The sequence below is a fragment of the Salvelinus sp. IW2-2015 genome, linkage group LG22 (genome assembly GCF_002910315.2).
Source record: "Salvelinus sp. IW2-2015 linkage group LG22, ASM291031v2, whole genome shotgun sequence".
NCBI classification, from domain to species: domain Eukaryota; kingdom Metazoa; phylum Chordata; class Actinopteri; order Salmoniformes; family Salmonidae; genus Salvelinus; species Salvelinus sp. IW2-2015.
The window spans coordinates 17,329,177-17,346,290 of NC_036862.1; the positions used below are offsets into that span (position 1 = coordinate 17,329,177).

At 43.1% G+C, this 17,114-nt stretch overlaps 3 protein-coding genes across 12 annotated transcripts in view; all 3 read right to left on the reverse strand.

The window, feature by feature from the left end:
* Positions 1-7,143, reverse strand: part of LOC111949330 (arf-GAP domain and FG repeat-containing protein 1) — a 43,442-nt gene extending 36,299 nt beyond the window's left edge. For 4 of the 7 annotated variants that reach the window (XM_023966406.2, XM_023966404.2, XM_023966403.2 and 1 more), the window contains exon 1: positions 6,773-7,142. In XM_023966406.2, the coding sequence (XP_023822174.1) occupies positions 6,773-6,939 (167 nt within the window). In that variant the 5' untranslated portion in view covers positions 6,940-7,142. Of the gene's footprint in view, positions 1-4,876; positions 4,961-6,772 lie in introns of those variants that run through there. The other 3 variants (XM_023966401.2, XM_023966400.2, XM_070434095.1) reach the window with 2 other exon arrangements.
* A 2,256-nt stretch (positions 7,144-9,399) lies between these two features.
* On the reverse strand, positions 9,400-11,636 carry LOC111949375 (large ribosomal subunit protein mL44). Its single transcript, XM_023966474.2, has 4 exons — positions 11,053-11,636; positions 10,397-10,865; positions 10,086-10,264; positions 9,400-9,847 (listed from the first exon to the last, which is right to left on the reverse strand). Exons 1-4 carry the CDS (start codon positions 11,226-11,228, stop codon positions 9,646-9,648), a joined length of 1,026 nt encoding a protein of 341 aa, XP_023822242.1. The 5' UTR covers positions 11,229-11,636; the 3' UTR covers positions 9,400-9,645.
* Positions 11,637-12,053: 417 nt separating this feature from the next.
* LOC111949376 (mitochondrial fission factor homolog B) lies at positions 12,054-17,008 on the reverse strand. 4 transcript variants are annotated; one of them, XM_023966475.2, is made up of 8 exons: positions 16,816-17,008; positions 15,910-16,124; positions 15,530-15,702; positions 15,118-15,209; positions 14,173-14,337; positions 13,324-13,380; positions 12,777-12,867; positions 12,054-12,645 (listed from the first exon to the last, which is right to left on the reverse strand). In XM_023966475.2, exons 2-8 carry the CDS (start codon positions 16,118-16,120, stop codon positions 12,514-12,516), a joined length of 921 nt encoding a protein of 306 aa, XP_023822243.1. In that variant the 5' UTR covers positions 16,121-16,124; positions 16,816-17,008; the 3' UTR covers positions 12,054-12,513. The 4 variants fall into 4 exon arrangements, with proteins under 4 accessions (XP_023822243.1, XP_023822244.1, XP_023822245.1 ...); XM_023966476.2 differs by lacking the exon at positions 13,324-13,380; XM_023966477.2 differs by lacking the exon at positions 14,173-14,337 and having other exon boundaries at positions 16,816-17,007.
* Between the last annotated feature and the right edge of the window lie 106 nt (positions 17,009-17,114).

Here is a 17,114-nt window from a genome sequence, read left to right on the forward strand (position 1 = left end):
AGTCACACAAAATTGTATGTTTTCTACTCTGACAATGAATCCACAGATAAAAGGGGAACCCAGTTAGTTTCTAGTAATCTCTCCTCCTGTAGTAGTAGTAGTTAGTAGTAGTAGCAGCAGAATCAGTAGTAGTTGTAGTAGTAGTAGTAGTAGACAGAATCAGTAGTAGTTGTAAGTGCAGAAGCAGAATCAGTAGTAGTAGTAGTATAGTAGTAGTAGAGTAGTAGATCAGTAGTAGTAGTAGTAGCAGAATCAGTACTGTAGTAGTAAGTAGTAGTTAGTAGCAGAATCAGTAGTGTAGTAAGTAGCAGAATCAGTAGTAGCAGAATCAGTAACAGCAGTGTAAGTAAAAGATAAAACATTTAAACGTGATACCCTCGCAAGGCTGCAGGCCTTGCGCGTCCTCAGAGCATGCGCAGACCAGCTGGCTGGTGTGTTTACGGACATATTCAATCAATCCTTATCCCAGTCTGCTGTTCCCACATGCTTCAAGAGGCCACCATTGTTCCTGTTCCCAAGAAAGCTAAGGATACTGAGCTAAACGACTACCGCCCCGTAGCACTCACTTCCGTCATCATGAAGTGCTTTGAGAGACTAGTCAAGGACCATATCACCTCCACCCTACCGACACCCTAGACCCACTCCAATTTGCTTACCGACCCAATAGGTCCACAGACGACGCAATCGCAACCACACTGCACACTGCCCTAACCCATCTGGACAAGAGGAATACCCATGTGAGAATGCTGTTCATCGATTACAGCTCAGCATTTAACACCATATACCCTCCAAACTGTCATCAACTCGAGACCCTGGGTCTCGACCCCGCCCTGTGCAACTGGGTCCTGCGATTCCTGACGGGCCGCCCCCAGGTGGTGAGGTAGGTAACAACATCTCCACCCCCGCTGATCCTCAACACTGGGCCCACAGGGTGCGTTCTGAGCCTCTCCTGTACTCCCTGTTCACCACGACTGCGTGGCATGCACGCCTCCAACTCAATCATCAAGTTTGCGGATGACACACAGTGGTAGGCTTGATTACCAACAACGCAGAGACGGCCTACAGGGAGAGGTGAGGGCCTCGGAGTGTGTGTTCAGGAAAATAACCTCACACTCAACGTCAACAAAACAAAGGAGATGATTGTGGACTTCAGGAAACAGCAGAGGAGCACCCCCCTATCCACATCGACGGTCAGTAGTGGAGAAGGGGAAAGTTTTAAGTTCCTCGGTGTACACATCACGGACAAACTGAATTGGTCCACCCACACAGACAGCGTTGTGAAGAAGGCGCAGCAGCGCCTCTTCAACCTCAGGAGGCTGAAGAAATTCGGGCTTGTCACCAAAAGCACTCACAAACTTCTACAGATGCACAATCGAGAGCATCCTGTCGGCTGTATCACCGCCTGTACGGCAACTGCTCCGCCCACAACCGTAAGGCTCTCCAGAGGGTATGAGGTCTGCAGAACGCATCACCGGGGGCAAACTACCTGCCCTCCAGGACACCTACACCACCCGATGTCACAGGAAGGCCATAAAGATCATCAAGGACAACAACCACCCAAGCCACTGCCTGTTCACCCCGCTATTCATCCAGAAGGCGAGGTCAGTACAGGTGCATCAAAGCAGGGACCGAGAGAACTGAAAAACAGCTTCTATCTCAAGGCCATCAGACTGTTAAACAGCCACCACTAACATTTACGGCCGCTGCCAACATACTGACTCAACTCCAGCCACTTTAAAAATGGGAATTGATGGAAATTATGTAAAAATGTACCACTAGCCACTTTAAACAATGCCACTTAATATAATGTTTACATACCCTACATTACCCATCTCATATGTATATACCGTACTCTATACCATCTACTGCATCTTGCCATGCCGTTCTGTACCACCACTCATTTCATATATCTTTATGTACATACTCTTTATCCCTTTACACTTGTGTGTGTGTATAAGGTAGTAGTTGTGGAATGTTTAGTTAGATTACTTGTTGGTTATTACTGCATTGTCGGAACTAGAAGCACAAGCATTCGCTACACTCGCATTAACATCTGCTAACCATGTGTATAGTGACTAATAAAATTTGATTTGATTTGAAGTAGTAGTAGTAGTAGCAGCAGAATCAGTAGTAGCAGAATCAGTAGTAGCAGTAGTAGTAGTAGCAGAATCATCAGTAGGCAGTAGAGTAGTATCAGAATCAGTAGTAAGTAGTAGTAGTAGCAGTAGTAAGTAGTAGTAGTAGTAGAATCAGTAGTAGCAGTAGTAGTAGCAGAATCAGTGTAGCAGGTAGTAGTAGTAGCAGAATCAGTAGTAGCAGTAGTAGTAGTAGTAGTAGCAGAATCAGTAGTAATAGTAGTAGTAGCAAGTAGTAGTAGTCAGTAGCAGAATAGAGTAGCAGTCAGTAGTAGCAGAATCAGTAGTAGCAGTAGTAAGTAGCAGAGTAGTAGTAGAAGAAGTAAGTAGCAGTAGTAGCATAATCAGTAGTAGTAGTATTAGTAGCAGAATCAGTAGTAGTAGTACCATAATCAGTAGTAGCAGTAGTAAGTAGCAGAAGTAGTAGTAGTAGTAGTAGCAGAATCAGTAGTAAGTAGTTAGTAGTAGCAGAATCAGTAGTAGCAGATCAGTAGTAGCAGTAGAAGTATTAGTAGCAGAATCAGTGGAAGTAGTATTCTTTGGACTATGGCGGTTGGCAACCAACTTTAAGGTGCATTACTACCACCAACTGGACTGGAGTGTGGACCTCAGTTCAGCTTTCAAATCATCCACTTGGATTTATTCTCCTAAAAAACAATGAGGAGATGGGAAAGGCTGGACTTGCAGTGCATTAKGCATCAAAAATAGAACCAAGTTCTATTTTAGCGCCTGGCTACGCAGACACTCGTTGACGCGCACAAGCAGTTTAGATTAAATGTTTCAATAACATGTATGTGTKCATTTATTTTGCAATGCTTGCGTATGCAACSCAGGCGGTGTGGTCAGCATATAAGTCAGTCTCAATTCCCCCTACATCTTAATGGAGCTATTAAGGTCTTAATAGAGTAAGGGAGGGACACACACTTCCCCTTTTCTYCCATTATTAAGCTAACCATTATCTGCTAATGGACCATGACAGGTTGACCTCAGTGAGGCATTGAAGAAGGAAAGTGAAGCCCGGCGTCTCACTGGGCAGCATTGATGAATGCGGACATTACAATGAACATCTTATTGAATTAATGGCCAATGTGGTTGTGTTTCTTTCTGAACAAGGTTACACAAGTGTCTCCACAGAGGGCACGGCAAACAGTGGTGGYCTTGTGTCCTAAGGGTGAGGCTGGTGCTCAGGAACTTGTGTCAAGACACTACAGAGACCGAGAGAGGTATAGGTTGCTAATCTAGCTCTGCAGTGTAGCCTATGCAAACTGGGTGCAATTGAGTTCAGCAGAAGGCTACAGCAAACCTCATACACAAACTATGATGCTAGAGAAGAAACTGCAAATGTACTGACTAGCACAACATGGGTGGTTTTAAGCCTAACTGTGTAAGCAAGAGAAAAAACTGAAATCCCCCCCCAAAGACCTGAGAGGAAAGATGTTCTGCAAGTGATTATGAAAATATTAGCATAATGACATCATATAGATCTACTGCAGAATATTATAGGCTAGCAAAGCAGGGAGCGCTGGGTTCATTTTCATCTCATTTGTATGTTAGCAGGAATTCTTTCAATMATGAAAAAAACAAACAAGCTTGCTGCTGTTGAAGACACCGGATGTTCTTCAACCTAGCTGCAAACCAGAAAATGGTGAACAGTACACCAGTGATGTCCTCTGTTTGAGATATGTAACAGGTCGTTCTTTACCATGCATGCAACCACCAGGCATTTGTCAGATTCTGAACAAACAAGGTCAGGTTGACATGAAATAGCTGTGGCACATCAAAAATTATTGTTTTTTCCCCCTGCCTGTATGGTGTTATATATATTTTTTTAAACACACACATACATATAAATATAAATATATATATATATATATAAATATAAATATATATATATATATATATATATATTTGACACACATTTCTTCAACAATATTTGACATTGCATTATTCCGGTGGTAGAAGGGAGGAGAAAACCACAGCTTCAGTCCCACTAATCCTCAAATCCCAAACTATACAGATGCTTGGTTACACAACAGTACAAGCCAGAGGTACAGCATCAACCTTGGATCACATTAATACTGTTAGCTAAATAGTGAGCCGGAAAATAGGTTTCAATGGGAATGATCAATAGTCAAATGCCGACCTGTATAGTTAGCTAGGTAAATGACACTTTTTTTTTATTGTGGTCAACTTTGCCTGGCTCGATAACTAGCTGAGTGGTCGACTAAAAAATGCTAGTTGGTAGACTAAACAAATGTTAGCTAGCCACCTGAGGAGCAAAGTTAGCTAGCTAGTGTGTAGGCTGGTCTCATAGACAAGACGTACCATAGTAAACCAAAATCCGTGAAGGTCAAATTAGTACATGTTCTGTTTTATGTAACCGTAACAAACATAAGGTTACTTAAGGAGAACTCCACCCCAAAAAATATATTTGGTATTTGTTTCATTAGTCCATTGTTGATATAGTCCAAAACTGTTTTGCATGTCAACAAACAAGTTTTCAAGAAATATAACTTTCAAAATACAGCCATATGATGCACTTTGCATCAAATGATGCTACATTTGACTTCATATGATGCCCGATTCTACATCGACGGGACAGCAGTGGAGAAGGTGGAAAGTTAAGTTCCTCMGTGTACATATCACCGACAAACTGAAATGGTCCACGCACACAGACAGTGTAACCCTAACCTCAGGAGGCTGAAAAAAAATGTGGCTTGTCACCGAAAACGCTCACTAACTTTTACAGGTGCACAATCGAGCGCATCCTGTCGGGCTGTATCACCGCCTGGTATGGCAACTGCARCGCCCACAACTGCAGGGCTCTCCAGAGGGTGGTGAGGTCTGCACAACGCATCATCGGGGGCAAACTACCTGCCCTCCAGGACACCTACAACACCAGATGTCATAAGAAGGCAAAAAAGATCAAGGACAATAACCAGCCGAGCCACTGCCTGTTCACCCCACTTCCATCCAYAAGGCGAGGTCAGTACAGGTGCATCAAAGCTAGGACAGAGAGATTGAAAAACAGCTTCTATCTCAAGGCCATCAGATTGTTAAATCAGCCATCACTAGCACAGAGAGGCGGCTGCCTACCTACAGACTTGATATTATTGGCCACTTTAATAAATGGAACACTAGTCACTTTAATAATGCCACTTTAAGAATGTTTACATATCTCGCATGACTTCTCATATGTATATACTGTATACCGTATCTATTCTATACTATCTATTGCATCTTAGCCGTTCTGTCACTGCTCATCCATATATTTATATATTCTTATCCCATTCCTTTACTAGATTGTGTGTATTAGGTTTTGTTGTGGAATTTGTTAGATATTAGGTTTTGTTGTGGAATTGTTAGATATTACCTGTTAGATACTGCTGCACTGTCGGATCTAGAAGCATAAGCATTTCGCTACACTTGCAATAACATCTGCTAACTATGTGTATGTGACCAATAAAATTTGATTTGCATAATACTAGTGAACGTGTAGCAACCCAAAGGTTGAGTGCTCAAATCTCATAAATTAAGGATTCTAGCTTTATTTATAATTTAATTGAACTCATTTAAAAAAAATAAAAAAAGTAATAGAGCCCTATCTATTTTGAGTGTCCCGGATTTTCGTTTAGTATGGGCACATTCGTAAAATCATTCTGGCTAATCTACTCTGATTTCAGGGCCCTCAGTTTGCCAGAGCGCAGAATAAGTGATGAATTTACAATGCTCAACACCCGTTGAATATGGCCGGTGTCAGTAAAAGTCAGCAAAAGGAATAATTAATTGTTGCCAGCAGCACAGATACAGTCACCAACGCTGTGGATAACATGAAAACAGCCTAACCAGCTCTGCTAGGGCGAGTAAAATGGTCAGAGTGGGGGTATTCTCTAATTTGTGTCTGGAAGTAGCTAGCAAGCTAGCCAATTAGCTTGGGTGCTTGACTACTGTTGTGAGGTCAGAACGCTCCGTTCAACCCTACTCCTCCGCCAGAGCGTCCAGTGACCGCTCTGAATACTCAGAATTTACGAACGCCCAGAGCGCACTTTGAGCACTACAAATTTATTTACAAACACACCCTATGTTACGTCTACCCCTGAGTCCAGGTTGCAATGTGAAAAAACTGCAGCAGCAGGTGACACGTTTCTTAAACTATAACAAAACACACATATCATAGTCAGACTTCTTGCCTAGACACTTTCACMTCTAGCGGCTTACCAGTTAGTTACTACTACTACTACTGTAAACTGGTTAACTGATTGGAGCCAGCTAACGTTAGCTAGCTACCGGTAAATTGCCGTTATGTGGCMAGCTAGTTAGCCACCAGCGAGCTTACTAGCCAAATAGATGATATCTGTATCTGGTTAGTTAGTAACTATCATATTATTGTACTAGATATATCGCGAAAATCTGTCTCTATTTAGTTACCTATAGCTAGCACAGCAGACACCCAACTCACAAGACAATTGCAGTTCTAAATGGAAAGAGACGGGGAGGGGGTGGATAGCTAGCCTAGCTAACGGTTAGCTAGCTAACGGTTAGTTAGCTAACGTTAGTAAGTAGCTAGTTAGCAGACATGTTTGCGGCCTGTCAACGCGGAATGAAAAGGTCACTCATTCAATCACATGTGTACCTACAGTATGCCAGAGCAGGAGGTGCAGACGAAAGACCCCACCGTCATGTTGGCATAGGTTGGGCCGCGCTGATCGCAGTCAAAGCACTTTCTGTTGGGAGGCAAACTCGTCATTTCTCTCAGCATCTTCAGGTGTTTCTCCTCCTGCTTTCTTTTCGCACTCGCCGCCATGACTGGGACAAATAGGGGAAGAAAATAAAACCAGGGAAGGATGGGGAATTACAAGTGAAGGGAAAAGCTTTTGCTGCTAAACGTGTACCGACTCTGTCTGAAAGGAACGGAGTAGAGCGGCTACTTGTGCTGTCGGCTGAACAAGGAGTCACGCACTATCCGCGCTTGGTTTCCATGGGCAAACCAGCGCCACCCAGCAGCTTGACACTTATCATTGCATCATATGTCCTAATTCCAGGCACATTCCTTTTCATCATACAAAGAGGAAACACCCCTCATCTCATACATCTTAAGATGTAAATCTATTATTAGGGTATCATTACATTGGAACAAGAATTAGAGGAATATAATAGTTAGAAGAGAATAGAATTGAAGATGTCAGAGATGTGTAGAAGATTTGTATGTCACCTTAGGCGATTATGTGTTATACATTTCAATAATCATAAATTGCTTATTTATTAGTGGTGGAYCACTATTTGAGAATGTGCTATTCTCATTGCTTTTCTTATCATTCAGAAAAAAACAGCACACAATGTTGAGGTACATATAGTGTGATGGACTACTGCATTGAAAGTAAAAGAAAAGGCTGCTGTGCCCATGTGAGTGACTGCTTCACATCCATGGCTCCTACTGTATAAAAACAAGTGCTGTTTATTGGAACATACATCACTGTGGCCAAGCTTCCTGCCATCCAGGACCTCTATACCAGTTAGAGAAAGGCCCTAAAAATTGCCAAAGACTTCAGCAACCCTAGTCATAGATTGTTCTCTCTGCTACCACACGGCAATCGGTACCGGAGCACCAAGTCTAGGTCCCAATGGCTTCTTTACAGCTTCTACCCCCAAGCCATAAGACTCCTGAACAGCTAATCAAATGGCTACCCAGACTATTTGCATTGCCCCCCTCCCACCCCCATTTTTTAAGCTGCTGCTGCTCTCTGTTTATTATTCATGCATAGTCACTTTACCTCTACCTACATGTACATATTACCTCGACTAATCTGTTTACCCACACATTGACTTTGTACCGGTACCCCCTGTATGTAGCCTCACTACTGTTATTTTATRGTTGCTCCTTAATTATTTGTAATTTTTCAAATGTATTTATTTGTTAGTCAGTTTATTTTAGTAAKTACTTTCTTAACACATATTTTTTCTTAAAACTGCGTTGTTGGTTAAGGGCTTGTAAGTAAGCATTTGTATTCGGCACGTGACAAATACAATTTGATTTGAACTCCAAGGGTGACTAGGTCCCACTGAGTAGCCTACATCTGAGAGAAGATCTGCTTTGACAGCTTACCTTGGAGGACACTTGCTTAAAATAGGTCAAGAGTACAGGGCATATATTCATAACGCATCTCAGAATAGGTGTGCTGATCTAGGATGAGGTTGCCCCTCTTGTCTATACGATTCAAAAGTCAAAACTTATCCTAGATCAGCATTCCTACTTTGAGATGCTTTTTGAATCCGGGCCAAGAAACATTAGTCTCTCAATACAAATTTATCAGTGCAGATAAATAAGTGCAGYTGTTAATTTTAAGACAAAATACAGATGAACATGAATGAGGAGGATGCAACCCCTTCTACCCTGCTCTGTGATCCTAGTGATGAATATATTGGGATGTAGGCCTATTAGGGCTGGCCTACACTTCTTGCCTGCAGATAGAGCCCTTCATTCTCCACCTAAGTCTAAATGACTGCTTTTAAAAAGAACAGACAAGAAGGAAGCTAAGCCCACAGGTTCTGCTGCCGATGCTTCGAGGGACCAGGGAGGGATGATAGCACAGTTGGCATGAAGTSGGCCGGATGGAGAGTGAAATGAGTGTATATTACACACCCACATGTAACATCACTGTTCAGCCATGCTATGTTCTGCTTGCAATCACTACAGATAAAATATTCCATTTGTAATAATGAATTACAGAATCCAAATACTTTCTGTGAAAGTAATTTGAAGTAAAAGACAGATTACCCAGTTGAGGTCTAAGAGCAATTATCCAGTTGGTTCCCATCCTGTGCAAATAAATGCACAATAAAAGTGCATTTGCAAAGTGCCAAAACAGGTGTCTATACTGGTGTCAGACTTTTCATGGTAAAATACAGCTTTAATAAACCAGGCCAGACACTCAAGTCGAGTTCTCACTCCAAGTTCTMCCGATTGGTTGCAGTGGATAAAAGCGGGAGCCACATCTCCCACTATGGATGTCAMGGACATTGTCCTGGCAACCAATCACAGCAGGTGATCCTGACTAGCCCAAAAATGACCTTCCAATTTATAGTGTCGTGGATTCTGCTCTTGTGATATCAATCCAGACATTTTGCACATTGCTAACCCATGTTTTTTTAGAGCAGACTAATGTCAACTGTTGTGGGACAGTCATACATCAATGAATAACACCCAATAATAAGCAGACAGGTTAAACCAAAGATGGTATAATAAACATTATTTCAAGAGACGTGCTCAGTGATACATATTTATTATGGACATGAAACATTTAGCTTTTACATCAATAATATATTACACAAAAAAACATTATTTTGCCAAAGGACAGTCCTCTAATATACAGGGCTGAGCAGACCACAGTTTGGAGGGTATCCCTAGGTCTGGGGTTATGAGTCTGTGAGAGGTTGGTCCTAATAGGCTAAGGGAACTGCTTGACTTTGACCCTCTGGCATGTCATGAGCTGTCATCAACTGATGGAAGACATTATAGTGCTTGGGGTGACATGTCCTTTAGCTGCTGCTGATGGATTGAGGGTAGGAACCCGAGCTGCTCCTCTGCTGCAGAGAAGTCACAGGGTCTCCGGTTCTCAGTGTAGCCATAGATTTTCCTCAGGGCCACGCGTGCCGCCTCCTCCTCTGCAGCCAGAACGGTCTCCCCTGGAGCCTCTGCAAAAAGCTTCTTATCACTGAGGACACAAACACACACACTCACTCAGTAGCATAATCAATAAACAAACTACCGGCAGAACACTACCACACACTCCATAAGTAACGGCAAGAGTTTTTCCTGATCATCTGTCCCGACCAGGGGGYAAAAGACTTTAGGTCCTGGGTCACAGCGTATTCCTGGTCAGGTCTCGTGATCAGGAAAACCTCCTGGATTTATCAGGAGGCATACTGATGGGAGTGGCCAGTGAGGCGTACCTGTACAGCCCTACAAAGTAGAGTGGGAGCACGGTGCTGGCGCCGGCCGACCTGGTGAGGCGAGGCTCTGGGAGGGCCACGTTCCTCTTGGACAGCTCCTCCACCAGCAGCCCCATGGGGTTCACCACCGACCACATTTCAAACAGGTCTTTACCTACCAACTGGGTGACCAGGAAATCCTGGTGGGAGAGAAGAGGGCATGGGAGGTGTGATCATCTTTAGACACACAAGCAATCTAATGTTCATTTGAAATGTTTAATCTTAACCGTTAGTTGGGTGTGTGTTGAAAGTTGTGAGGATCTTCCTCTTACCCGAAGGAAAAGGCCTGCTCTCTCAGGTCCACTGCTCTCCTGGAGTGCTCCGATTACAGCGAGGAACGTACTGTGCAATACTTCATCAGGGACAGGGAATTGAGCGCTCATAGTTAGGTCCTCGATGGCGAGGTTCCGTGCCACATGGCAAACTACTGGATGACTGGTCAGGTGGCCGACAATGGCGACCACTCCTTTGCTGGGCAGGCTAGGGAAGCTGGCCCTGCACCAGTCAGACAGGAAGCTCTTGGTGAACTCCAAGCCCTGTGTGTTCAGCTGAATGTTGTCCCCCAGGACCAGAGCGGCCGTTTCAGAGTCCACGCCGAGTGCCTGCCTCCTCTCTTTCTCTGACTGAATGTAACAGGGGTTCACGAAGGCTATCTTCAGCAGCTCTGGGGAGAAGTTTTCTTTAAGGCGGCTGCTGAATGCCTGGACCTCTGCATGGTAGTCCCAGTTAGGCTTTTGAGAGCTAGGAGACAGAACATAGGGAAATTAATAACTAAGACCACGGTGCATGTAATCAGTATGTACCTAAGATACAGTGGTCTTCTATATTGGCTATAATATAGTAATTTCAGCTAACGTTAACCATGAGAACCAACACAAATGGCCTTGACTTGATCCCTATGATACCAAGCTATCTTACCTAGCATTACCGTGGCTTAGGTGGTGGAAGCCCTTCTATCTTCAACTTTCTTTCCATCAAAAGAGTATATGCTTTCATCCATCGCTTCTTCTCTCGGGTCTGTGTAAGGAGTACATTWCTACAAACATGATGATAGTGAATTCCATACGTTAGCACACCACGATTTACAATGTATCCGGATGCCATGACAGTTTCTGACGGTGTGTAACAATAAACACGTTCCGGACAGCAACCCTAAAGCGCTAAGTTTGTTCCAGTTTAGAAAATGATCATAAGAGGGTTCCAACTTCCAACCATAGACGTGGTTCCAATTTACTTTGTAATAACAATATACTTCATACTAATTAAGTGTTACGGAGTAGTGACCTACATTTAGTTCAACTAGTAATTTAAATATATTTAGCAGTAGCTTGGTGTTTAATAGGCTAAATCACATTGTGTTCAAAGGGCTAAATTACACATTCTTTAACATCTGACCCAAGAGTGATATGTCCTTGCAATTTGTAGTCTATGACATTTAGATGTGATAATTGTTCATGAAGTAGTTTGGAGGTTGTGAACTACTTTTTCTAAGTAACTAGTTAATGAAGCCATATTRTTCTTAAGGGTAGCTTTAGCGTATCTTAGTTTCTTCCAGTGTGAAGTAATTGGTAGCTCCGTAAACTATATTTTCATAGTAGCTTCCCCAACACTGCTAATTAATACCGGTAACAACTAATATATCTAAACATCAGAATTTACTATTTTGTAATTTATTCAAATAAAATTGTATGAATCTCAGCATAATATGCTGGTACATTATGACTGAAAACTACAACCAATTTGGAAACATTGTGCTCCAGCCAGCGAGTTCTTGGTAAAAAAAAAGGTAGGAACTGAAGATAAAATATGAGAAAAAGCATATCATGCCTATGGCTTGGTGGATATGGGCCATACATAATGAATCAAATGGTGTAATYGCAATAGTGTGACTGTTTCGTTGCAGTATTATACATCAATTAAACTCATGAGAAAATGTAACATTATGTATTATCTTACAATTTAACAGTAGTACTTCACAACATTTTTACATCTTTTCACATCACTCCAGTCCCAAATAAATATTTAACATATGTAGCCCATTTCGATTTGTCTCCACTGTGGCTTATTTTTTCCTTTTCTMTAGACCTCTTATCTGTTGGAAATGCCTCGGGGGCAATGATTACAACTGAGTATCATTAAGAAATGTTTACAGCCGAGTCAAGCTTTGCTTCTTAAGCCCCAAAAAAATCCAATTATATAGCATTGTAAAAAAAAATGTACAAGTACATGGTTACAATAAAATTAAATGGAAACAAACATCCCATTGCCCAATAGCAAGGCCATCCAGTGATGGGACTAAGTGCAGAGAYTACATTTTGCTAACATTTGACACATAGAAGAGGAGAGGCTTTGTTCTCCACTCTCCGACAGTGGATCRGAGGAAAGGGTTCTAGCGGCGGAACCAAACCCAGCTGTTGATAAGCCAGAAGGCTACGGTGACGGAGTACATGATCATCTCACGCTTGGCCCTCTCCTTGTTCTCCTCTTCTATGAGCTGGAGCCTCCGGTTTAGCTTAATGATCTATAGGCACACCAATGAAAATCACATCAACACCACCAACCAATATAGCAAAAACAAAACATGTGGGCTTAATGATATACCTTCCAGTATATCATTAAGTACAGTACAGTCTAAATGTATTAGGAGCAGACCTGCCGTCGAAGTGTTGCTGCATCTACGACAGCCATGTCATCAGGAGCCATGGAGACATCCAGAGTAGTGTCTAGAGTGGCCAGGGCAAGCCTTGGGTGAAGAGAAATAGACCAAACACATCCTGGTTAAGCATTTCTATCCATGGATCAGGCATGATGATCTTTCCGATCGTTGATCAATGATGATGTAAAAGACAGATTGTCAATCAATTATTGTCTATTATAAATAAATTGACAATACATTGACAACAGTTCAATAGACATGCATTATTCATTGCCCAACTATCTTCTCAAATATTATTGACAGCAACACTCATCCTCTTCTGACAATAACTATGGCCTATATGATGAAAGGAAAGAGGAGGAAAAAGAACGGAGAGGGAGAAAGAGAGAGGGGTGAAGTCTACTTATAACCTGCCCAGGGACTGCGGTTGAAAATTAGCCGGCTGGCTAAAACCGGCACTTTTACTGAAACGTTGATTAATGTGCACTGTCCCTGTAAAAATAAAATAAACTCAAACTCAAACTACGTGCCAGGTGGAGTTACCTGGATTCATGCAGAGGATTAGAGGTCAAGGCAGACCCCCCTCGCAGCGATGGCTTGCTGAAGAAGGCAGAAACAGGGAAGAGAGAGAGGAAGCAATAGAGATAGAGCAGCACGCCAAAGTACAGTGTCTCACACATGCAATCCCAAAGTCTCTCACACTCACTCTTGAAATTCATAGTTCCAATGTCTCATGACTTTGATCATACAGTGTAAAACAGACCTCTGTAAGACTACCAATATATTCATCTCCAATACACTTCCCCTCAGAGTAGACAATACACATCACTATATAGGTTGGCTGTTGACATTGCTTGATAATGGCCTTACAGCACATGGATCGAGCAAGAACAGCACTAATTTAAAACTCTTCTGTTTCCAATGAAAATATGACTTRGCTTTACACACTACTCTCCTCTCAACCAATTCAGTCAAGCACTGAGTGAGGCCACAGCTCAATAACAGCACATCAGACAAAGTCAATCTTGATTTGCAATGACAAATAAATATACATCATGACATATTAATAGTGTTACTGAGTGTTACAWATTACCAGGTGTTCCCTACCCATTGCCCCAAAAMAAATGATTAAAATACGGTCAAGACAAATCATTTTGTTCATTGAGCAAATGTCCAAATTATACGATTATAATTTTTGTTCAATTGTCCAACAGCCGAGAACTGATTTGATGACCCTGTCCATGCGAAAGAGACAACAGCAGGGACTTCATTGCCTCAGAGAGGATTAATACAATTGTATTGTATTGAATTGAGGGGTTAATCTCTGCACGGTGAGCAGAGTGGGAGAGGTCAGCCTAGAGATGACCTTAAGAGGAGGGGTCATGGGGTCACCTGCGGTGGTTCTCYTCCAYAACCTCCAAGACCTGCTGGTAGGCCCGGCGCGTGGTGGACTGGATGAAAGAGAGAACGCCGCTAGCGCTGTACAGGTTCTGTTCGTCCTCGGCCATGGCGAGAGGGGGACAGGCGCGGAGAGGGGCTGGGAGGGACGGGGTCACACTGCCCCCACCAACATGAGTGGCCAAGCCAGAGAAAACAGAGCAGAGAGAGAGAGGGGWGAGGGGGAGAGAGAGTGAAGGAGAGGGAGGGGAGAAAGACCATCCGCACTTTACTCACTGCGCAGAGATAACAGCCACCAAAGAGTGACAGAGATGGTACTGATGGGGTGATGTCAAACAGATCATACTAGTGCACCACTGAACTATACCTAACCCTCTACCAGGAAGGGAGATACGGACACAAAAGCATGGAAAGGTCCTAATTAAGGTCCCAATGAGTCATCCCCCACAAAGATGCTCTGAACAAAACAGGATCCCTAAGGACTTTGTATAGTGAAATAAGCTTTTAACAAATMAAATGGCTCTATGCCATGTTTACTGTAATGTGCCTCTCCCTGGTACAGTATAGTAAATTCATAGGTTAATAGTGAAGAGAATTAAGAGTAAGTTTTAGTACCATGCTCAGGACAGGAGGGAGCTGCACTAATCTCACACTGACACAGAACTGCAACAGCACAGGGTGCAGACCCAGATACAACTACCAACCAAACAGGCTACAGAGTGGGCAACACCACAGGCTAGAAACACCCAACGAAAGCCAGATCATTAACACAACAAATGAACAGAGTGAGAGATGGACAAACAGGCCAGCAGACAGTGGAAACCACTGGACAGATGGAAGGAAGAAGAACAGGCTTGCGGAAGAGGAGAGGGGTGTGGTGTGGTGGTGGATTGTGCATGGCACTACTGGGGTATGGACCACAGTTGATAGGCTACTTACGTTGAATCGTTTCTGGCAATCTGGCTATTGTGACGGACAGTGGTGTTCTCGCTGGCTGAACGTTCSCGCCGCAACCGCCCTTGCGAACGCACCTATGAGGAGTGGAGAACATGTAAATACTGATATCCTCTTCCCGTAAAATACTGACTTTCAAATAAACTCCCATTGTTAGTGTAGAGGAAGTGGTTCTATGAACTATGCTCACAAGACAAATGGCTTTGCCAGAGATCTGAACATTTGTGTAAGCTCACAGAACTAATGTCTAGGCTTTAGCTCAGAGGGCTAGCACAGTCTTGAGCTGCTTGGATGACCAGGGTTTGATACCGCTTGTTCACACATGCCTGGTCCATTGCATCACCCCATCAGTACGATCTCTGTCCATTTCTAGACTCTCCCGCCCCCACTACCTTACCTCCTCACTTGGCTGGGCTGGGGCTGCACTGRGCTCCATTTCCATGAAGTCCAGTGGCCGCTCATTGAGGGTGAGGACCCGWGGAGGGGTCTTCAGGGACAGGCTCTCTAGCGGYGTGGACTGGATCAGGTCCAGATCTCTGGGTCTGGGGAACTGGGAGTCCTCACTAGCTCCTGAGAAAAGCAGTCAGGCAGGGTGTCACATAAAGGCCAATACAGGGTTATGTTCAGTAAGATTAAAATCGTTTGCAATGGAAAATGAAACTAGTATCAGTGAGAACCCCATCCATTTGAAAACAATTTATCCCGTTTCGAGCCCAATGAACATGGCCCAGGAGTATCAACACTACAGAGACCCTATGGAGGACCAATAGTAGCTACCGGACATTACGATCCTCTCTGGGACCTGCATCATGACGTTGTGCAGGTCACGTGAGCCTGCCTCGGGGTTGTCATGACCGTAGGGGCCCATTTTGAGCATCTCTGGAATCCTCATGCGCTGGCTGATGCCCTCTGTGTACTCCAGCTCGTAGTGGATGCGYTTCATCTCCGCCATCTCTGCAGTAGGAGAGGGGAATGCTGCTCCGTTCATTTGGCTGGAAAATATACAAAGACAAAATATTTTCACTTTCAATATCAGCTGACCCAACAAACTGGTTACACAATATAGTTTGGGATTCCCTTTGACAACAATAAAGTAAAACTTGCTTGCATTGTATTATCTATTAAGAGAAGAYCTCCTAAAATAAATGGTTATCCATGTAGCCACATATAGGCTTATTTTTAACTATACCCCAGGAAACCTTGACGGCGATGGTATTCTTTATGAATTAAAATAGAACGAATTCTCGTGACGCCATCATGTGATAAGAATAAAAGGAGCATCTGAATCAACGGCCTGAATGCATTTCCACTCTCCAGARGAGGACCACTTACTAATACCAAATGTACAGTAGTATTTTCACCAATGAAACCAAAATAGACCTTGGATGGCTGGAATATCAACAAAAATAGCTCGCTACGTCTCGAACTGGCTAGCAAGCTATCTAAGTTAGCTATCTAACGTTAGTTKTGTTGMTGCGCTTACTGTCTGTAATGTTTACCGAAATAAAGCCCCATAAATGCAATTCCAAGCATTATTCAGCGAGTAGCAAGCTAACTACATGACTGCGGCCTGACCAGATACTTTGAAATGTCTGTATGACAGACAGTTAGCTAGCACGTCACTAGCATGCTAGCTTTTCGAAACACCATTGCTAGCTGATAGTAGTAGCTAGCTGGCCTTACCCTTTGGTTTGTTCTTCTCCCAGCAATTAAATATACGTGCAAAAACGGATATGGTCCAGCTGAAGATTCAAAGGTGCATTACAGAGGATGTAGCATCTTTAGATGTTGATTCCAGGAGTCTGAAAGGGACAACAACGTACACTACCGCCCTGAATGAATGTCATGGATGGTGGACCCAAACAGGAAGTTGTTTACGTCACATGAAAATTKTTGTTTTCCATACTGTAAAATATCTGTTATTACATCTGTGATAATGATTTCTACAGGAGTGGAAAAAGTACCAAATTGTCATATTTGAG